At 40.1% G+C, this 22,028-nt stretch overlaps 2 protein-coding genes across 7 annotated transcripts in view; both read left to right on the top strand.

Moving 5' to 3' along the window:
• The first annotated feature begins 488 nt into the window (after positions 1–488).
• On the top strand, positions 489–11,485 carry LOC140916019 (pancreatic alpha-amylase). Of its 3 annotated transcripts, none has more exons than XM_073356865.2 (10): positions 489–705; positions 2,141–2,287; positions 3,107–3,304; positions 6,212–6,442; positions 7,599–7,732; positions 7,821–7,943; positions 8,096–8,195; positions 8,323–8,444; positions 8,536–8,661; positions 10,493–10,697. In XM_073356865.2, the coding sequence occupies exons 1-10, from the start codon at positions 505–507 to the stop codon at positions 10,680–10,682; spliced, it is 1,572 nt and encodes a 523-aa protein (XP_073212966.1). In that variant the 5' UTR covers positions 489–504; the 3' UTR covers positions 10,683–10,697. The 3 variants fall into 3 exon arrangements, with proteins under 3 accessions (XP_073212966.1, XP_078710197.1, XP_078710198.1); XM_078854071.1 differs by lacking the exon at positions 489–705 and adding an exon at positions 11,398–11,485 and having other exon boundaries at positions 725–2,287; positions 10,493–10,589; XM_078854072.1 differs by lacking the exons at positions 489–705; positions 7,821–7,943 and having other exon boundaries at positions 725–2,287.
• LOC144929065 (pancreatic alpha-amylase-like) overlaps positions 11,355–22,028 on the top strand; it is a 31,104-nt gene continuing 20,430 nt past the window's right edge. Inside the window, exons 1-11 of one of the 4 annotated variants that reach the window (XM_073356864.2) lie at positions 11,497–11,518; positions 15,733–15,803; positions 16,841–17,056; positions 17,745–17,891; positions 18,123–18,320; positions 19,224–19,454; positions 20,435–20,568; positions 20,656–20,778; positions 20,873–20,972; positions 21,215–21,336; positions 21,446–21,571. In XM_073356864.2, the coding sequence (XP_073212965.1) occupies positions 16,889–17,056; positions 17,745–17,891; positions 18,123–18,320; positions 19,224–19,454; positions 20,435–20,568; positions 20,656–20,778; positions 20,873–20,972; positions 21,215–21,336; positions 21,446–21,571 (1,349 nt within the window). In that variant the 5' untranslated portion in view covers positions 11,497–11,518; positions 15,733–15,803; positions 16,841–16,888. Of the gene's footprint in view, positions 11,519–15,732; positions 15,804–16,840; positions 17,057–17,360; positions 17,501–17,744; positions 17,892–18,122; positions 18,321–19,223; positions 19,455–20,434; positions 20,569–20,655; positions 20,779–20,872; positions 20,973–21,214; positions 21,337–21,445; positions 21,572–22,028 lie in introns of those variants that run through there. The other 3 variants (XM_078854069.1, XR_013636175.1, XM_078854070.1) reach the window with 3 other exon arrangements.

Raw genomic sequence — 22,028 nt, 5'->3', positions numbered from 1 at the left:
TTGAAATATTGACTTTGCTGACAGCATTAAGACCCAGAACAAAACATTAAGGCTTTATCAAAACACAAAAGTAGTACACCTGTAACTGTACTTACAAGACCCCCTTAGTGCAGATACAGTTATAGCAGTATGACAGTGCCTTACACCAGTAGAACATTCCTATGCAGGACGGGGAATGAGCTCTACTGTATAACACACCTTTATACTGTGTATTTGTGTCCACATTAGGGATTTCACTGGTATAAATATAGCTGTAAAAAGCTCACTCCCTCAACCAATATAGTTATACCAGAATAACACCTTTGTGTAGTCCAGGACTGAGCCTTAAAGTGTTACATTAGTAAAGTTGTCATGAGAGGTTGTGGCATAGCTTCATCGGATAAGCAATTCCAAAACAATCAAAACAACAGCAAGATAAGCAAAATACATGCTAAAAATAGTTCGCCTTTTTAAATGTGTAATGTGTACCATGTACTTTACCCTCTTGCATGAGTATAAAAATCCATGAGAAGAGCACAAGCTATTACGGAAAGAACCATGAAGACCTTTCTTCTGCTAGCAGCCATTGGACTTTGTTCGGCACAATACAACCCAAATACAAGGCCTGGGAAGACGTCTATTGTCCACCTGTTTGAATGGCGTTGGGCTGACATTGCTCTTGAATGTGAACGGTATTTAGCACCCAATGGATTTGGTGGAGTTCAGGTATGTAGCCTCTAATGTTAATAGAGAGTGAAATTGCCTCATAGCTGGCACATTTTGCTTATTAAAGTAAAAATCCAGGTCATATGGGACAGGCACCAAGTTCAAACTAAATAGAAATTGGTAAGGGAAGTACTAAATGCTGAAGCAGTAAAAATAGACCAGTCCATCATGATGGGGTTCATTTATTTAATCACTCCAAAGGAGTAACGGAAATATTCCTCTAAGTGAAAAGTAACACCTGAATCTTTATTTACTACTGTGGAAAATGAGGGGGATACCTGTATTTTTTTTTATGACCATTGTATGTACCTCAGTTTACCTGCCTGATATTTTGACTATGCAGAATTAAGTGAAAGGAGAATGTTAGGAGGAGAACAAAAGGAAATGACAGAGATAAAAGTACCCACAGAGAGATACCAAAGCTCCTTAGGAGAGCAATGGAGTGAGCTTTAATTGGGAAATACCCACCTCTCTGACTCCAGCTGGGCTAGTAAGTTTATTTTTCCTGACCCTGGGACCAAAGGAACACTATGGCAAAGACCTCACTGCCTAGGAACAAGGAGGGTGAGCAGGCAGCTGTGGCTGGAGGTAAGTCTGACTAACACACTGAAAGTATGCTGCAGGGGCTGTCTGTCTTTCTCCCAACCCAGGTTTATGGGGTCTGAGCTGGATGGAATTTACTCAAAACTTGCAAAGAGAGAATAAAGTTTAGGTAAGACATGGGCATGTATCTAGGCCCCTCACTTTTTAACTCACTTCTCAGAGTACTGTGTATTTTGGGATGAATAAATAATACTTTATTTTGAAGAAGCTGTTTTTAGAGCCTTTAATCAGCCAGTAGTCACAGGCTCCTAGATAAAAAAGGCTGGCAGGCCAGGTGCCAAATACCGTTTGGCCTGTCATATTCTCACTGTTGGTAAACAGGGGGCCTGCAGTCCAGAGGCTCATTCTAGGAGTTGTAGGACTGTGTGGTTCTAACCAGAGAGGGATGAGGGTAACAAAACTTGTTACTAGAGGGGTATACTCAAGGAGCTAAAAGGGGTCTAAAGTGCAGCTTGGCCTTTTAGTGTGACAACTACAATTTGATACATACCGTTTCTCAAATGGCTGCACAAACACTCACTGCTCACCTATGTCTATTTCATATGCCAGCTTCATTAAACACTTAAATATAAGCAATCTCAGGGGCCTGATCACCCAGTGAGGCCCTGTCTGTAAGGACTGCCTCTGAGATGCTGAGCCGCTTCATCTCCTATTGATTTCAAAGGGAGATGAGAGTGCGGAGCATCTCCCTGGATTGGATTCTGATAGAGCCAACTCTTTGTCGCAGATGATCAGGGCCTCAGACCCTCTGTCTTTATATGTCTTTTACAACACTAAACAAGTGCATAAGTAATTACTAGTTTATTTTCAAATGACATCACTTTGTTCACAGATATCTCCTCCAAATGAAAATATTGTCATTACTAACCCGTGGAGACCATGGTGGGAAAGATACCAGCCAATCAGCTACTATCTATGTACACGATCTGGATATTATGATGAATTTAAAGACATGGTGACCAGATGCAACAATGTTGGAGTAAGAGACTTGAAATTCCTCCTATATAAACAGTGTGGGGAGATGTAAGAGATTTCAGGTAGTCCTCTGTCCTGTTCCCAGTGAAAAAAATGTTTATTCTTCAATAATTCCTAGGAGATAAGGTGCCAGTTCTCAACTGAACTCATTTTGTACTCCTTCGCAGTGGAGGACTAGGTCAATCAAAAGCTTCATCATGCAGCAATAGCTCAACCCAACAAAGTACTGTTAAAGAAAAACCCAGCAAAAATTGCTTTTTTGGGTTGTTGTTGTTGCGTTTTGTTTTTTGGTTTGCAAACTTTAAAACAAGCAAACAATCAGGAGAAATAGTTGCTTTTCAACAGGTGCCTATTTTTAATATTTAGTATAATTGAAAAACTATCAGTTAGCAAAATTGGAGTCTTTATTCTTTGAAGATAGAAGAACTTAAGATGGATGCTTGCATTTAACTTCTCTACTTCATATGGTCTTGACAGCTGTCTGACTAATGGTATGTAGTCATTAGCACTCAAAATCAGAGTGAGGCACCAGATAACTCAGGAGGGAAGATATGAGGAGATCAGAGTTAAAAAGAGAGATGATCTAATTTTCTCCCGAACAGTCTAGTCTTTCAGATGAGGTGTATATCACTGAATGGTAAGCTCACTGTTGGATATTTAGAAAAAAATAATACTCTATCACTTTGCTCACATGAAAAAGCTCTAGAAGAAAAAAAAAAGGGGGGAGTCAAAAGGGGAATGTAAATGAGGGAATAAGTGTTATTTAGTCAATGGCACTCAGGCACTGGTTTTATTAAACTGAAATGCAAACATTCCTCTCTAGGTTCATATTTATGTGGATGCTGTAGTCAACCACATGTGTGGGTCTGGTGCTGGTTCTGGTAATAGTTCTACTTGTGGAAGCTATTTCAATGCAGAGACCAGAGATTTTCCTGCTGTGCCATACTCAGCCTGGGACTTTAACGATGGTAAATGTAAAACTGGAAGTGGAGACATTGAAAATTACCATGATGTGACTCAGGTAAACTTAGAATTGTAAAATATATTTTCCCTGTTTATTCTTACTCCCACTCTCTTCTTTACTGGGCTTTGCTGTTACATAAAAACCTCGGAACAGGAAAACTCAGAGATGGGTGAATAACTGATTTCTCAGTTCACTGGCAATTTAAAAATAATAATATAAAAAAGGTTCCATCTTAAGTTTTTTTAAACTTAAAAAACTAAATTAAATTAAAGGGATATTTTGAAATAAAAGTAGTTTCAAACCAAAATATTGATAATTAAAAAAAAAAAAAGTCAAAATGAAGTTTTAAAATTTTAGGAATTTCTCACACGCACGCACGCGCACACGCTCCCCAACAAACAATTTGGCAAAACAGACACAAATTCATTCTTTTCCTTGCAAAAAAAATGTTTAATAGAAATTTTTTGCCCAGCTTTAGCAATATTTCACACATAATAGTCCCTCCATGAATTAGTTAGTAGGGGTAGTGAAAATTACGTAACCAATAGGATACATTTCAGCAAGGTACTTTAAGCATGTGGATAGTCCTATCAAATCAGTGGGATAACTCTTATAATAAAAGTTAGGAATGTGCTTAAGTACCTTGCTAAATCAAGGCCATGCTGGTCATTTCAAAGGATATTTCAGAGTAGCAGCTGTGTTAGTCTGTATTTGCAAAAAGAAAAGGAGTACTTGTAGCACCTTAGAGACTAGCTTTCGTGAGCTACAGCTCACTTCATCGGATGCAACACAAAAGCTTACGTTCAGATAAATTGGTTAGTCTCTAAGGTGCCACAAGTACTCCTTTTCTTTTTTCAAAGGATATTGTTATCTTTTAAATGCTAATCACGACTGAGCCTGATCAGTAAATATGGATGCAAATGCCGGGGTACTACAGAAAAGTGTGAGTAGATAACATTCTTCCTTGTGCTCCCTTATGGGTGAGCCACACAACTGAGCTCTTGACTTTACCTCTTGTGATTATTGGTATAGCTCCTTTTCCCACTGTGGGGTCTTAGGTCATCAGCTGTATTCACCAAATTCCATTATACATTCCATTGCCTAAATTCCCATGGCAGCTTCATTTGGAATCAATATTCTTCACCCCCCTGCCCTGAAAAGTCAGGTAATGGTGCTGTGCATTGCTAAACAGCATCTTTCACCCCATTCCAATGGTACATGAAAGTATTCCTCTGTATATCTCTCTTACTCTGTTTCCCTTTGTCCCTGTCTTGAGGACTGGGAGAGGGGGAGAGATTGTAAATTCATTAAGTGATTGGGCATCATTCAGGATGAAAGATGCTAAAGTATCATTATTATTCGCCTCTTCACTGTAATGCAGAGATCAAACACTTGATAACACATTGCCTCTCAGGATTGCCATAGGAAACCATTCTTTTTCTGTGAATATTTTAAAATACTCTTTTAAAATTTTCTATCTCATTGAAAATTCACAACAGCAAATTTTACAGGAAGCAAAGATAAAAATGGGCACGAACATAGTCAAAATGAATTTGTTTAAAATTGTGAAATAAAATCGGTGGCAAAATTTTGTATTATGAATCCAGCTAAAATAAAATCTCTCATGCACTCTCATGCTAAGAGAAAACTAGCATGCAGTTGATCCTGAAGAGAAATATTTTTATCTGTATATTAGAGCTGAAGTAAAAATGACATATTAAGACAGATTACTTCTCCTAGTTGTACTAAAATCCCATGAGTAGGTTTGGCAGAATTCGATTTTTATTTTGTATAATTTTGATGGATAATATTGTTTATTTGTAAGCCTTTTAAAATTTTTATGTATTTAAATCATCAAAGTTGCAAAAATTGTTTTAAGCATTTTTATATTTATATTTAAAATTTTATAGGTGTGGGAAATTATGGGAAAGGTCACATCATTTTTAATGATAGTCCACATTGAGATTCAAAAAGTTCAAGCTTTATTATCATTAAAACAAAAATCAAATACCAATAAGTTCTCAAGCAGAATTTTTCTCACTGTGCTACCTGTAAATTTCAATTTTTATTGGAGGAAATATTTTTTCATTGGTTTGTGTGTGTATAGTGAAATCAATGTGCACTGACAGTTATTGATAAAAATCTAATCCTTCCAAATCTCCCTATGAGTATAGAATTAATGGACTGATTCTCAGCTGGCATTTTCCTAAATCACTTACACTTATGCAGAGTGGGTGTAAAATATAAACAACTCCACATGATGCAAAGTAGTAGAGAATCAGGTCCTATATCAGTATAGTAAAGTCTAGTATACGTAATTCCAGTGTCACCTGCAGCCATATGTATGTTATGCACATTGTGTACCATTGGCAGTGACGACAATGAACAGTGCTGGCTGGCCGGCCCACTGGGCACTCATGTTTGTCCCTGCCAGCCCCCCTGTCATGGTAGGGAACGAGAGCAGTGGGGCCAAAATTGAGAGGTGTTGTAACCTGGTGCACAGGGGTCACAGTGCCTCTCAGATTTGGCCCCATGACAGAGGGGCTGCGGGACCAACCTTGAATAGGTACACAGGGCAGCAGGGTGGCCAGCACTGATCCTCCTTGCCATTGTCATGGGGCTAGCTCCTGCACCAGGACACTTCCACAGGGGCTTGCCCTTCCTCACCCCACTTTCAACAGCCCATGTCCCCTCTCAGGGATGGGGAGTGACACAACAGCTGGCAGGTGAGGCTGGAAGACGGGCTGAGCATGGCACAGGTGAGGTGCTGCTGCCAGCAGCTCCCCTGGGCATGGCTCCATGGGGACTGACAGTACATATCATGGGAAAAATTTCTGGGGGCTCTGTGTAATTCTATATTATTCTGTGTTTTTTTCAGCAATGGTTTTGCAAGAACTGTGTTCAGGACACTTCATTTAGCACGTAGGATGAAAATTGTCTTAAATCAGCTAATTTTTTAAACAGGTCCGCGACTGTCGCCTTGTCAGTCTTCTTGATCTTGCCCTGGAGAAGGACTATGTGCGTTCGAAAGTTGCTGAATACATGAACGATCTTATTGATATTGGTGTGGCAGGCTTTAGAATTGATGCTTCCAAGCATATGTGGCCTGGGGACATGACGGCATTTTTAGACAAACTGAAAAATCTAACGACAAAATGGTTTTCCAAAGGATCGAGACCTTTCATTTACCAGGAGGTAATCTCGTTTTCTTAATTTCACTCTATGGAGAAATGGGTTCTTTTATGCAAATACAGTATGGACTTGACCCTGCATGTATGTTAGTGCTTTGTTGTATCAGGACTGAAGTACTCAGCAGCTTGCAAAACTAAATTATCTACAAATTAATGCAAAGAACTAATGTCAAAATGTTCCACTTTCTAATTTGTATGGGCCCAAATGGATCCTTTTGTTTGCAATCAAGTAACCATCTAAATACTTGAGGTGAAATCCTGGCTCATTGACTTCAATGTCAACGCTCCCATTGACTGCTAGGGGCTAGGATTTTATTCATGATTTTACATGTGCATTCACATTGTAGATGTCTAAATGGTCACACAAAATGAAAAATAATGGAGAATCAGGTCCAAAAAGTTTTAGTTCCTGTGGATTCTAACCTTTAGTACTTCATATTCCAGCCCACAGTCTCCTATTTTGCTACTAGAGCTTTACGTTTCCAAGCCTAGTTGGTTTATTCAGTGCAAAACTTTAAAATGTGTATATTAATTCTTTCAGGCATTTTCTTTTGATTTACTTCCTCCACCCCCTATTCATCATTATTCATATAATCATTAAAAATATACATAGATCTCAACTTACAAAATAAAACTCTAACTTCTGCAGCATCAATAGAGAAAGTATAAATAAATAACTTCGCAAGATTCCCCCCCCCCCAAGTCTCAGCAATATTGTTACATGACTTTTATCAGTAAATGACTGTTTTTAAACCAGAAGACAATCTCTACCAATTTAAAATTTTAAATGTGAATTAATATTTTGAACCTAAACCTACCAGGAATGTCCCTTTAAAGTCAAACTTCTCATTAGATTCTTTTTATTGTCAAACTGATCGTTTCAGAACTGGGTCATGTATTTCCTTACTAATCTATTCATGGTCACGACATATTTGGGAGTGGGGGAGAAGAGACAAGAGGTTTTTAATGTTTTTCAATTGCACCTGAATTTGGGATGCTTTAGGAAGCAATAAGTGGGATTTAGTAAGTAACCCAACTTATTTCTGTTTTAATACATTCAATTGATTTCTTGTTCCCTAAAAGCAGCATTTAGGGCTATGAATTGTATCTTTTTAACCAGGTGATTGGACTATAATAGTGGCTTTTCTTTCTTCTACTAGGTAATTGACTTGGGTGGAGAGCCAATTAAAAGCAGTGATTACTTTGGAACTGGCCGAGTGACTGAATTCAAATATGGTGCCAAACTGGGTATAGTGATCCGCAAATGGAATGGAGAAAAGATGGCCTATTTAAAGTAATATATATAATTTGAATTAATCATTAGATTCCTGCAATATTTGAACTACTAATTTCAATGTGTTTGACTCTGTTTGTTTGTTTAGGAATTGGGGAGAAGGCTGGGGTTTCATGCCCTCTGACAGAGCCCTTGTCTTTGTAGATAATCATGACACCCAAAGGGGACATGGTGCTGGGGGAGCTTCTGTTCTAACCTTCTGGGACTCCAGGTAGCTTCATACAGCCAACAGAGTTGTTGTTGTTCTTCTTCCTCCTCCTCCTCCTCTTCCTCCTTTCCCCATCCTCTCTTTCCCCCCTTCTGCACCAAAAAAAAAAAAAAGACAGCGTATCTTCATGTGTTTCATTATTCTTTGGTTTACAGACTATATAAAATGGCACTTGGCTTTATGCTTGCTCATCCTTATGGATTTACACGTGTTATGTCAAGTTACCGTTGGCCAAGATATTTTCAGAATGGAAAGGTAGGTTTATGATCAATGAGAACAAGTATGTAGGCTGTTAATGATCCCTGTGTCATCTTTTATGCTTCATTGAGCTGTCTCCTCAGATAGAATGTTTAATCTGTATAACTTTGTGTTTAATAACAAGGACATTAATGATTGGGTGGGACCACCAAGCTCTGAGGATGGATCAACCAAACCTGTTACAATTAATCCAGACTCCACTTGTGGCAACGACTGGGTCTGTGAACACAGATGGCGTCAAATAAAGTAGGACACTGCAAACAGCAATTTCCAATATATTCTTCGCCCGATGTGGGGATATTTTAATTAAAGTCAAGCCCATTGGTTGTATTTTCAGGAACATGGTTATTTTCCGTAATGTGGTTGATGGCCAGCCTTTCTCAAACTGGTGGGACAATGACAGCAATCAAGTGGCTTTTGGGCGTGGTAATAGAGGATTCATTGTCTTTAATAACGATGACTGGTAAGTGGGAGGAGTGAATAGCTCCAGAAAAAATGTTACCCCCTGGTCAACCGGTACGCCCTATTACTGGCTATAGAATCTGTGGCAACTGGTTGGTGGGACAGGTCAAGGCTCTTACCTGATGCAACTCCAAACCTACCATCTTCCCACTCCCAAAAGCACTCTTCAAAACCCAGCATTAGCTCTTTAAGCAACACAATATTCTGCTCGTGGTTCCTGGTCATTGGATTTGAAACATGCAGTAAGAGGTTGGTCAGTGAGGCGTGCATGACCACACAGGTCTGAGAGGTACTTTGGCCACTACTGGTGTTGGGCCTGGGCCTAAATAGGCTAGCAGACATGTCTGTAAGGAATGGGTGGAGAACTGACTGAGAGTAATGTGGGTCAAGCTGGGATAGTTTTGAGAAAGGGCTGGCAGCTGGGAGTTTTCCGCTTTCTTTTATGGTGAGAAGAGTTGATGATTGGATTGGATATTTTAGAGGAGCACAGATCTCAGAATTGCATTGCATATGAATTGTTCTCAATCTTGCGTGTGTGTTAAGGTTTGAATCACTCACTTCATTTAAGTGTCTTCCTGCCTTATACAAAGGGCTTCCTGTATCTAACCAGGCCCACTTCCTTTCTGGATATTCCACAAAGCTCCTGGCAGAGTCTCATCAGGGCTGGCACTTCATGTTAGGGTTATTGTTATGCTTTTCCAGACTTCTTTAGAGTCAGAGGTGCAGAAAGAGATGTAGGGAATCTGTGATGCTGAGGTAGCCCAAAACAGTATAATATTGGCAGAGCCCTCCTGATTCCAATGGAGAGTGCAAGAAATGCTGAGATGACTTAATGGGACTATCAGAAAAAAGAATTTGGGTATGTAGAGAGGGAAGGACTTGGGAGAAGAAAAGGAACAATAGGAGCCTAATTATAAGGAAGACTCTAAACTTTTGGAAACTGACAAGAATACCTGAATTTAGTGTCCCTGCAGATAGTATCATACACATCTGTCTTCATGTTTTTTGCTCTAGTTATTTGGGGTCTAATTCTGTCTTCTGATTTGTATTCACAGTCACCATTGACTTTCTGTGGAAATTATATTCACACAGAGGCATAGTTTATATTAGTAAATACGGCAAGTAGAGTAGAATTGAGTCTTTCATGTGTAAATTACACTGTAGATATCTCCTTCATGCAAAAGGAGGAGGAGCTGTCAGATAGAACTGTATGCCTGAGAGCATGAAAGAGACTATCTGTCTGAAAGATACTTCAGCAGATTAACATTTGTACTCATGTCTATCCCAGATGAAATGGGGCTTCAATTTTAATTAATTTTTGCCCTTTCAGAAGTGGGATCATTCTAAAGATAATCAAAAGCTAATTCTTTAAATGTCGAGGTCAAATGAAAAATGAGTGAATAATTTATATTCACCAGCCTGTATATTGAATTTTAAATATATGAAGCCTTTGTGAATGGGAGTAGATGGATAACCGCTGCTTACTCATGCCTACACATGCAAAGCCTGATGGCATTTCAAACTGGAATCTTTCTTTGTCTAGCAGGGCTGCATGGACACATTGAGGCCATATAGACAGCATATACAATGGCCTTAGTACTCATTGTAGGCTGATGTTGCTCCCTACCTAACACAGACAGGCTCTGCTGTATCAGGGAATGAAAGACCCAGACCCAAGAGTAAACCCCAAGTGTTGGATATTGTAGTGCAGAACACTATCCCCAAAGCCAGCTGGCTGGCCAAATGAATGACGCTTTATAATAAAAGAGAAATACCTATACTGGAGAGTCTGAATAATCATTTATTCCTTTTCAATCTGTTTTTATAAATAGGAGCTTGAATGTGAATTTGCAAACTGGCCTTCCTGCTGGAACTTACTGTGATGTTATTTCTGGGCAAAGGGAAGGTGACCGCTGTACAGGAATACAGGTGCAGGTTGTAGGTGACGGCATGGCTAATTTCCAGATTAGTAACCAGGCTGAAGATCCTTTCATTGCAATTCATGTTGATGCTACATTGTAATCCATGCAAGAACGAATGAGTCTCTGTATAACATCTCTAGCAAGGAATAAACTGTATTGGCACAAAAGTAATGGGTTTTTTTAGGCTCATTAATGAAATACTGTGTCATTGCTGTAATATTATTACACAATAACTAGCACTGATCCTGATACACATTTTTGAGATGGTGTAACAGGCCTACAGGTATGGTTCACTTTAAAGAGTACTTCATTTTATTTCACATGAAGTAAAGGAGAAATTAAACCATGAATTGAGATGATTTTTCTATTGTAATTCCAAAACTCAGGCAGGCAGAGAAACAGATGCACTGTAGGCTGATGTTGCTCCCTACCTAACACATACAGGCTCTGCTGTATCAGGGAGTGAAAGACCCAGACCCAAGAGCTTGTAACAGCACCTGTTAGAGCCTTGGCAATGCAAAAATATTGAAAAAGATCTTGTTTCACATCAAACCTGTGACCCTCTGAAACCCCCATATTCACTACTGTCATATAATTATATGTTTTGTACATGTCTTGTGAGGTATCAGTCTTGATCTGTTGAACAATAATAACCTGTTGGATTGTATGTACTATCCTTGTACATGAAGGTATGAAGTATTACTACATGTGTTACAGAAATATGTTGTGAGGTTGGGAACACCCACAACCAAAGATGTGGCTATTGATGGCTACTCGGCATTAATGGCTCATCAACACACAATCCATTATCCTAGAGACTTCTCTGAGGAGGCACATACACCATGGGGGCAGACTAACCCGCATCATAGCAAAGATCTGTGCAGCAAGCTGGAAGAAAACAGAGACAGTGACACCATCACTTGGCACACAGTACAGGTGAAAAAACTTGAAGAACACCAGCAAATCTATTGGTTAGCAGGATGGCAAAATAGGGAGGGGATCAGTTTCTGCAGCATGAATTACATTTTATGCAACCTGACCTTCTTAACATTGAAGAGTTATAATGAATTAATTAAATAACATCAATGCAATATTCAAGTTACATATGCAAACGTGTCAGGAAATGTTAACATTAAGACTCCCATCACGTAAATTTGTTCACATTGTTTAAATATATGCTTTAATAGACAATATATGCAATTTAACTAGTCATTAAAGATGGAACAGCATAACTTTTTTTCAAAGTATACAGTTCATTGTCAGGTACGGTAGGCTGCAGCACTACTGGATCCCCTACCAGGACAGTTGGTGAAAGCAAGAAAAATCAGCTCCTGAAATAGTCTCTTTAGTCTCGCTCATTGTGAGTGGGACTCTTTTGGGGGGGCAATTAATTTTACAATAATGTTTAAAATCTCTCCCTGGGGAGGTGAAGGGTATTTGAATCACATGTTCCATCTCCCACATTCAAATTGTTGCCGCTCCTGGCCTTCTCCTGGTTGCTGTTTGGTCCTTGCTGTGAAAATTAGCAAGTGAGCTGGAGGGATGGGTGGGGGGGTGAGAGCAAGTGACGGAAGGAGAGGGGATGGAGTGAGCGGGGCGGGGGGCCCTTGGAGAAGGGGTGGGGTTGTGGAAGCAAGTGTGTTGGGTTTTCTGCTATTAGAAAATTGGCAACCCTAGTGTGTAGCGGGGTTGGGTGGTGCTCCCTCCCCTGTGGGAACTGGCCCAGGCCCCTTTGCACCCTCTCCCAATTTTGCACCGTGCCCCCTCATGGGGGGCATGTCCCACAGTTTGGGGATCATTGCTTCATCCACCCACTGGCCTACAACAACAATGCTCCAGGCCCTCCAGACACCTTTCCCCAGCCTACTTAAGTCTGAGACAGGAACAGAATAGACTAAAAAGTCCTGCAAAGCCACTAGAGCAGTGGTTCCCAAACTTGTTCCGCCGCTTGTGCAGGGAAAACCCCTGGCAGGCCCGGCCAGTTTGTTTACCTGCCGCGTCCGCAGGTTCAGCCGATCGCGGCTCCCAGTGGCCGCGGTTCACTGCTCCAGGCCAATGGGAGCTGCTGAAAGCAGCGTGGGCCGAGGGACATACTGGCCGCTGCTTCCAGCAGCTCCCATTGGCCTGGAGCAGCGAACCACGGCCACTGGGAGCCGCGATCGGCTGAACCTGCGGACACGGCAGGTAAACAAACCGGTGTGGCAAGTTTGGGAGCCACTGCACTAGAGAGGTTTGTGATGGAGTGAGTAGGCAATTATTACAAGCAGTTTGCTGGGCCCACAATGAGGCATGACCGCTAAGCCCCTCAGGCAGAGGACAGCCTGACTCTGTGATAAAGAGACTAGGTTTAGTTTCAATTTTGGTCAAGTCAGGCAGTTAGAGACCTGTGGATACCAGTATCCTGGGAGGCACAGACCCAGCTGGTGTTGGCGACCTAGAGCCAGGTGAGACCATAGGTCCAGGAGCCAACTCATCGTACTTTACAAAGGCCCTATTGTTTTCTTTAAGCCAGCCAGTGGTTGCAGCGTTACTACACACATATCCAGATGCCTGGTAAGGTGCCAGGAGCTAAATACAGCTGTGAATGGTGGAAGGGGGGGAATTTGTTGTATTATTAATGTTTTAGCATTTAACATTTTTTGTCTCTGGCGTCTCTGTTGCCTCTCCCCAATAAAGTCCCCCTTTGTTACATTGTTCTTTGTGGGTGTGACATTGAATTTGTTTAGGGTTCCATTATTGAATTCTATTTCTTATGTTCTGGGTCAGAAGCCTTGGTAAGAACAGGAGTATTAGTCATTTTTCCAAGGGACAGCATCCGCTTGTGTCCTAGGCACAGAGAGGATGCACCTTGGTTCGTGGCACCAGGCAGCACAACAAGGAACCTAGGTTGCTACCGTTGGGGTTGGGGTGGGAGAGAAGACCCTCTAACTAGCAAGCATCAGGGAGAAGGCTTGATCCCCATGAGCCCTTGGGAGAGCGGATACACCAAGTTATTTATTTTTAAATACTAAAAGCCGTTTGTTCTGCCTTTCTGCATTGACAATGTTTTGAATAATATTAAAAATAAAGCATCATCTCGTACAGTCTATGATGAAGCACTCGTGTTAAGAAATTCACTAAAATCTGTACAGCAGCCTATCTACAACGAGACTGGTTTTTTCAAAGATAAGCTTTTGTACTGCACCCATCTCCATGGTAGCTGAAAACCTACAGAATTCCCAGTGCCTGTGATCGAAAATTTCCAAGAAAATAAAAGTAAGCGTGTGTGTGTGTTTGTGTGTACGCACGCACGCACTTCTACATTAGATGCTTTCTGCGTTAAATAGTAAGTGAAGCTTAGATTTTTTTTTCCACGTTGCCTAAGGAACTTGGCTTGGTAGTTGGATGTCCAAATGCCTTAGTCTGCTTTGAAAGGCAGATGGGAGATAAGCACAAAGAATACCAGTCTTTATAAATGTTTTTGCATATCATCAGAAGGCTGTTTTATTACATCAGGGTCAGAATGGTCCTACTTGGATGCATGCTAGGCATCTACATTCCTCTTGCATCATCTAATTTGAGTTTCTCCATGAGGGTTTAGCTGCCTAGTTGAGTTTAATTTTGTGGCATCCATGTTAGAAATTGTAGGTCAAAATATTAATAGAGTTTTAAGGCCAGAAGGGGCTTTTGTGATCATTGTGTCTGACCGCCTGCATAACACAACCCATAGGCCTCCCCTAAATTAAGTCCAGTTTCAAGGCCAGTAGCTGTGGTTGAACCAGTGCATGTCTTTTAGAAAAACATCCAATCTCGATTTTAAAATCTCTAGTGATGGTGATTCCACCACAGCACTGGTACATTGATCCAATGGTTAATAATTACCCCCACTGTTAAAAGCTTGCACTTCTTTTTTCTAGCCTGATGCTGGCAATTTTTAGCCATTGGATCTTGTTATACCTTTTGTTTGCTAGACTGAAGACCCCCCCCCCCCAAACCCCCGTATCAAATTTCTGTTCCCTATGTAGGTACATTGGGGATCAGATTATAGCACTGGCCATCTCAGCATTTAGGTTTTTTTTAGTTTGAGTTTGGATTTAAAAGGTAGGTGAATTTGACCAGTTAGAGAATATATTTTTTATCTATAGCCATCACAGTAACATATACTGGCTGTTAGCAGTTGGAGGTTTACTGCTGGAAAGCGGAGCCTGCTCTCTGACAACTTACTGTTCTTGTGATAGGTTTCAGAGTAGCAGCCGTGTTAGTCTGTATTTGCAATAATACAGTTCTTTTTTTTTTTTTGTGATGTAGCCAGGCTTGTGTGTTAGTTGCCCGTGACCAATAAATTCCTGGTAAAAGAATGAGTCTCACAAAGTTTCTCAACTTCTGGCTGTCATTCATTCACATTGTTAAGCTTTCCATCTTCCAGAGTCTCTTTTGAAGTTTAATACATTTTCTTAATATTTACTTTTCTATCTGTTTACTAAGACTGTGGAATTTTATTACTCTTTGTTTTAGTGGGGGACTATGATATGATGCATCTACTTGAAATTCATATTGCCTTTGTCTTCACTGCAAGAATAGATGTTTTTCCATCAAGATAGATATCTTGTTAAAAGATATCTATTGGTAAAACCTGTTTCAGGGTTTTTTGTTTTGTTTTGTTTTTTTGCAGTAAAGACATAGCCATTGTCTCTCTAAAAACCTGACTCTCGCCCTCCTTATATCTGCTGTATCATTTCAGCTGGTCTGTTCTGTTATTTCCCTATTGTTCTGAGTCCCTTCCACATTTTGGCTAAGATTTGCTCTCTTTCTAAAAGATAAGCTTTAGTTCATCCACAGGTTTTTGGGCTTCATGTCGGACTTTTTTGTGAAATTTGTGTTCTGCATTATGCAGAAGGTCAGACTAGCTGATCCCAATGAGCCCCTTTAGCCTTAAAAAGCTATGCATTTATAATTCCCTACGACCTCTCAGGCCTCTATCAGTCCAGGTAGTAAAATATTAACCAAAGTCGCATTAACCTCTTTCTTTCTGATTCTACTCAATTGTTCCCACTAAATCAATACGGAAGAAATAAGGGTGAATTTAACTTCTGTGACTATAGCCTTGTTGATCACCAAACTGTTATATATGTTGGGATTCCTTCTGAGCTTTTACCACTTGTTTTTTCCAGAATGCCTTGTCAAGTTCTGGGAGAACATTTCATCCAGTTCTCTGGGATCCAGAAGACAGCTTGATTCTCAGGTTACTTTATGAAGCACGTAACTGCTCTTTGCATATGCTAGCCAGGCCTAGATGCAAGGGTTTTAGGTACAGGGGGATACCACAATTCCAATTCATGTCATACCACACACCACCTATCCTCCCTACCAACATCTATACTTGCATGGAAAGATCAATTGCTTTGCAGATTGCATAAGATATGCTTATCAGTTCAGGGTGTTCCTGACTACATTGTTTACTATAAACATAGACACTAACTAGTGTGGTTATCTCCCTTATTTACTGTAAAGACAGTCACAATAGTTAATTGTTTCAGAAAGTACATGTTTGGGTTTGTTCAGCAATTACTGACTCAGGCATGTCTTGGCTTAATTTGGGACTGCTCATGTCAGCTAAGCCAGTGCTACAATAAAGGACCCAATATGCATTTTTTTGCAACCCACAAAACTACAGAAAAATACAATTTCTTCAAATATTTTTAGGCTACAGGGAAAAGTACATTTTAAAACAGCCAAAGCACAATGCCACCTGTGTATCCCTTGGGGCAGTGTAGTTCCATGCCTTCCCACCCAAGGGCTATCTATCCTACCTGGCAGCAATTTAGCCCTGAGAGAGAAATTCTGGACTTTTCAGAAATCATGGAGCCCTCTAGAGGTGCAGTGCAGATGAATGTTTAATATTAAGTATTTCTGATTCTATGCCATTGATGCCTTTTAGATCTGTGAGAGCGATCCTCCCAGCTTAGCATTTACTCCTAATTATTGAAGCCACTGACATGTTCATATCTATTTTTAGTCAATGAGTTTGTGTCCCCATGTGCACTCACAGATGCCAGAGACCTCTGGAAAACTGTGTTGCCACCCTTAAAAAAACACACAGAGGCCTAATTTGTTTTATTTATAGTTAAAGTTTGTTAGCATGAGAATTTGTTTTCTCTTCACCTGTTGAGCACTTCAGACACAATCAGATAAAATGACAAATGGCTAGTTAACCAAATACTAGGCAGTCATGTGAAATATGTCACATGTAAACGTAATGTGAACTGTACCCTCTTGCAGGACTATAAAGATCCAGTAAGAAGACCACAAGCCCTCACTTACAGCACAATGAAGGTTCTTCTTCTGCTAGCAGCTGCTGGCCTTTGCTGGGCACAATACAACCCAAATACAAAGTCTGGGACGACGTCTATTGTCCACCTATTTGAATGGCGTTGGGCTGACATTGCTCTTGAATGTGAACGGTATTTAGCACCCAATGGATTTGGTGGAGTTCAGGTATGTAGCCTCTAATGTTAGTAGGCAGTAAAATTTCTTCATCTTTTGGCATTATTTATTTACCAGAGTAAAAGGTCTAGTTCACAGAGGACAGGCACCAGAGTTACTATCAATTAAAATCGGTGATGGAAGTAGGAAATGTTGACAGGTACGTGCCTAGACCAGTCATTTTGAAGGGGTGATTTTACTTTGTGCCCACTGGGCCAGATCCAAAAAAAACACATGCTTTCCACTATGTGTCATTTACATTCTAATACCTCCAAGTACAAAGTAACAATTTATTTCTTATTTACTATCATTTCAGACATATTTATTCTCCAGTGATGTGCAAAACCACTAACACTTGTCATCCCCATTGAAAAAGAAACTTCTAAATTACTTCAGTCTTCCAGGGTGGTTTTGTCTTTCTTTAAGGAATCTGTCCTAGGTACCTTTTGTGAGATGGTGAGCTCCTTTAACTCCCACTGATTTCAATTCGAGTCCTCCCAGGATCAGATCTTGTGACAGCAAGCTCCTTGTGGGAGAGAGTGGGCTGGATTACAGTGTAAATCAGGAGTAAAACTGGTGTCAGTGATCTGTGTTTGTGCTCCTCATGTGTGTTGTACAGCACTGAGCACCCTCTCTGCGCTTATACAAATAAATGTCAAAATAATTACTAGTTTATGAAATGATGTCCTTTCATTCCCAGATATCGCCTCCAAATGAAAATATTATAATTACTAACCCCTGGAGACCCTGGTGGGAAAGGTACCAGCCAATCAGCTACAAACTGTGCACACGATCTGGAAATGAAAATGAATTTAAAGACATGGTGACCAGGTGCAACAATGTTGGAGTAAGTGTCTGTGGATTTCCTCCTGGTGAAATAGTGTGGGGAGAAAAAACTGATTTCAGATCGGAATAGCTGACTATCCTATTCCAAATGAAGGGAGAAGGCTGCAAAGAAGTTAGAAAAGGTGAAGGGACGTAAATGGGAGGAATAAAAGGTGATCCAGTCAGCGAAACTCACAATGTCACTTCCCTCTCCTTTGTAAAAACAAACTGAAGTGCAAACATTGCTCTCTAGGTTCATATTTACGTTGACGCTGTAGTCAACCACATGTGTGGATCTGGTGGCGGCTCTGGAAATCATGCTACTTGTGGAAGTTATTTCAATGCAGGGAATAGAGATTTTCCATCTGTCCCGTACTCATACTTGGACTTTAACGATGGTAAATGTAAAACTGGAAGTGGAGAGATTGAAAATTACAATGATGTGAATCAGGTAATTTCTATATAAGTATCTGGTTTTACTTTCCCCTCCCTCCTATCTTCTTGACTAGTCTTTGCTGTTGGATGACCATCTTAACAAGGAAAAAAAAATAACAAGATCCTTGTCTGAGCTGAGCAGTATGTACTCAGTACAAGAAGTATGTGCCTAAATTTAAGCATGGGAGTCTGACCATTGACTTCTCTGATGCTTAGAGTTATGCGCTTATTTATGCACCTGTTAGTTACGTAGTTCTGATCGCCCCTAACTGATGAAGACACTGTTGTGTTCAAGCTATTGCCTAAGCATCTAAGGAACTTTCAGCCTGATCAGTAACTATTAATGGGAGACCTCCTTAGAAAACCCACAGTTCCGCAGCAAGTGATGCTGGTAATTCAGTAGGTGACAAGCCAAATTTAGGGATTTTAGCTCCTTGTGTTTGCTAAATTCCATGGTGCAGTCTCCCTTCCTAAATTCACACTGCAGCTACATTTGCAGACAATCTTCTTCACTTCCTGGCCTGACCCGAGAAGCACACCACCTAAACATAATACATTCCAGAGTACATTCTTCTGTATTGACTTTGAAGGAATTCTATTCAAAACAGGTTTGGCATTTGGATTGAACTGGTTTAGTACATGAAATTAAAAATATGTTAAAAATGAATGGTTTCAGAGTAGCAGCTGTGTTAGTCTGTATTCGCAAAAAGAAAAGGAGTACTTGTGGCATCTTAGAGACTAACCAATTTATGTGAGCATAAACTTTCGACAGCTCACGAAAGTTTATGCTCACATAAATTGGTTAGTCTCTAAGGTGCCACTAGTACTCCTTTTCTTTTTTTAAAAATGAATATATTTTAATCAAAAATGTATAGTTTGGCATATGACTCGGTGATATCTCAACTAATTTTTAAAACAGGTCCGTGATTGCCGCCTCGTTAGTCTACTTGATCTTGCCCTGGAGAAGGACTATGTGCGCTCAAAAGTTGCTGAATACATGAACAACCTCATTGATATTGGTGTGGCAGGCTTCAGAATTGATGCTTCCAAGCACATGTGGCCTGGGGATATGAAGGCATTTTTAAACAAACTGAAAAACCTAAATACTCGATGGTTTTCCTCAGGAACGCAGCCTTTCATTTACCAGGAGGTAATCTCGTTTTCTTAATTTCACTCTGTACAGAAATGGATTCTTTTATATAAAAATACAAATACAGTATGGGCTGGATCCTGCAAAGCACAAGTTTTTAAACACTCTGGACTCAATCTAGCAGTGTGCTTAAGCATAGGCTTAACTTAATAAAGAGTACTCAGTACTCTGCAAAATCATGCCCTATATGAATGAAAGATTTAAGGGCTAAATTTTAAATTATTTAATTTTACATGATCATCAGTTTGCATATACAAATAAGTGCTTTTGTTTTGAAATCAAACTGTCTTCTGCATGCAGATATTTATGCATTTGCTCTACACAGGTGCAAATGATGACACAACGTCTAAGGAAGTGGCAAATCAAGCAATAATTTTCCCTATGGAGTCTAACCTTTGCCACTTAGGAATCCCACTTTTAGTCTTCTATGCTGACACGGGAGCTTTCCAAAACCCCTTGGAAATCTTAATTGAACAGTTTTCCAGGGCTTTTTAATATGTACAGGTCTAGGAAATTCTAGGAAAGTTAGCTAACTTCTACTGCAGAGCCAACAGAAAGACCATAGCATTTATTTTGTGTAGGCCCTAAGCTGATAGAGCTTTGATTTAAAAAAATAAAAAATAGAATACTTTACTCTCTCTAAATGGCTGTTTAAAAAGTTGACACTAATTACTCACAGTAGAAAAAGTTTGGGGCGGTTTTTCCTCAAATGTCTCTCGAATTCTCAGACTAAGCTTTCTGGCACCAGGGCAATTCTTTTAACACCCACAAGTGCTAACCATGCTTGCTATATACAAAATAAGACATTTGCAATGTTGTTCATTACATCGAATTTAGGTTGCTTTAGGTAGTAACAATAAATGTGTTTGGTTTACTTGCTCAAATTATTTCTCTTATAATAGAGACCCAGAACTAGTGTTTATTGTATTGCTTTTTAAATAGCTAGGAATGTGTTAACAGCTTTTTCTTACTTCTGCTAGGTAATTGACTTGGGTGGAGAGGCAATTAAAGCCAGTGACTACTTGGGAAATGGCCGAGTGACTGAATTCAAATATGGTGCGAAACTGGGGACAGTCATCCGCAAATGGAATGGAGAAAAGATGGCCTATTTAAAGTATATAGCATTTGGATTCATTGTTAGATTCCTGAAATAGTTGAAATAGTAGTGTCCATGTGTTCGACTCATTGTTTGTTTGTTTAGGAATTGGGGAGAAGGCTGGGGTTTCATGGCTTCTAACAGAGCCCTTGTCTTTGTGGATAATCATGACAACCAAAGGGGACATGGTGCTGGAGGAGCTTCTATTCTAACCTTCTGGGATGCCAGGTAAGGAACGCTGTTGGCTGTGTGAGGTTCTTATTACTTTTCTCCTAACAAAGACAGTGTATCTTCACATGTTTCATTACTCTTTGGTTTACAGACTATATAAAATGGCAGTTGGTTTCATGCTTTCTCATCCTTATGGATTCTCACGTATAATGTCAAGTTACCGCTGGACAAGAAATTTCCAGAATGGAAAGGTAGGTTTCTAACAGTTGAAAATAAATTCACAAGACTCTTAGGATGAACTTTACCCCTGTGTAGAGAGACAGCACTGGGTCTATGCACTACTTAATTCCCATTAACATCCTTAGGGTAGGAGTGGTATGAATAAGCCTTGTGTTGACTCTCTGAACAAGAATGAATGCTATCCTGTTTCCTATGTATGGCCTTTTTCCAAGATAGAACATTTAACTTTTATAATTTTACATTTATCAACAAGGATGTTAATGACTGGATAGGACCACCAAGCCATGGTGATGGTTCAACCAAAGCTGTTTCAATCAATGCAGATAGCACTTGTGGCAACGGTTGGGTCTGTGAACACAGGTGGCGTCAAATAAGGTAGGAAACTGTAGAGAGAAATTAAATAAAGAGGATGCAGTTTGCAATATATCTTTAACTGAAGTGAGGATATTTCAACTGAAGTCAAGCCTATTTGTTGTATTTTCAGGAACATGGTTATTTTCCGTAATGTGGTTGATGGCCAGCCTTTCTCAAACTGGTGGGACAACGGCAGCAATCAAGTGGCTTTTGGGCGTGGTAATAGAGGATTCATTGTCTTTAATAACGATGACTGGTAAGTGGGAGGAGTGAATATCTTCAGAAACATGATAGCTACAGAGAGGATATGTGACAACTTTGTCATGGGACAGATCTTGGCTTTTACCTGTTGCAAATCCAAACCTACCACCTGCCGTCTCCCAGAAACACTTTTCAAAACCCAACATTAGCTTCCTAAGCAACACACCAGTCTGCCACTGATTCCTGATCACTGGATTCATACCCGGCAGTGAAGGTTGGTCAGTCAGGAATGCATGACCATGCAGGTGTGAGAGGTAACTAGCCATGAGCTAGAAGGTGGAAAGAAATGGGTGGAGATTTAACATGTCAGTAATAAGTAATATGTCAGTCAGGTTGGGATGCTCTCCAAAAGGCCATGAAGGTGGGATTGGGTTAGGTCTGCAGAGAGGAGAAGAGTTGATGACTAGATTAGATGATTATAGGGATGGGATTCTCCGCTTTTGAGCACTATT

This window comes from Lepidochelys kempii, chromosome 8 (genome assembly GCF_965140285.1).
Source record: "Lepidochelys kempii isolate rLepKem1 chromosome 8, rLepKem1.hap1, whole genome shotgun sequence".
Lineage (NCBI taxonomy): Eukaryota > Metazoa > Chordata > Testudines > Cheloniidae > Lepidochelys > Lepidochelys kempii.
Note: the sequence above shows the minus strand (reverse complement) of the source record. Positions and strands in the feature narration are given on the sequence as shown.

What these genes read in the sequence shown, in the direction of transcription:
- LOC140916019 (XM_073356865.2), top strand. Translation starts at nt 505, where the DNA reads ATGAGAAGAGCACAAGCTATTACGGAAAGAACCATGAAGACCTTTCTT. An exon ending in CCAGATGCAACAATGTTGGA is followed by an intron (nt 2,288 to 3,106) that starts GTAAGAGACTTG and finishes ATTCCTCTCTAG; the next exon opens with GTTCATATTTATGTGGATGC. An exon ending in GAAAAGATGGCCTATTTAAA is followed by an intron (nt 7,733 to 7,820) that starts GTAATATATATA and finishes TTGTTTGTTTAG; the next exon opens with GAATTGGGGAGAAGGCTGGG.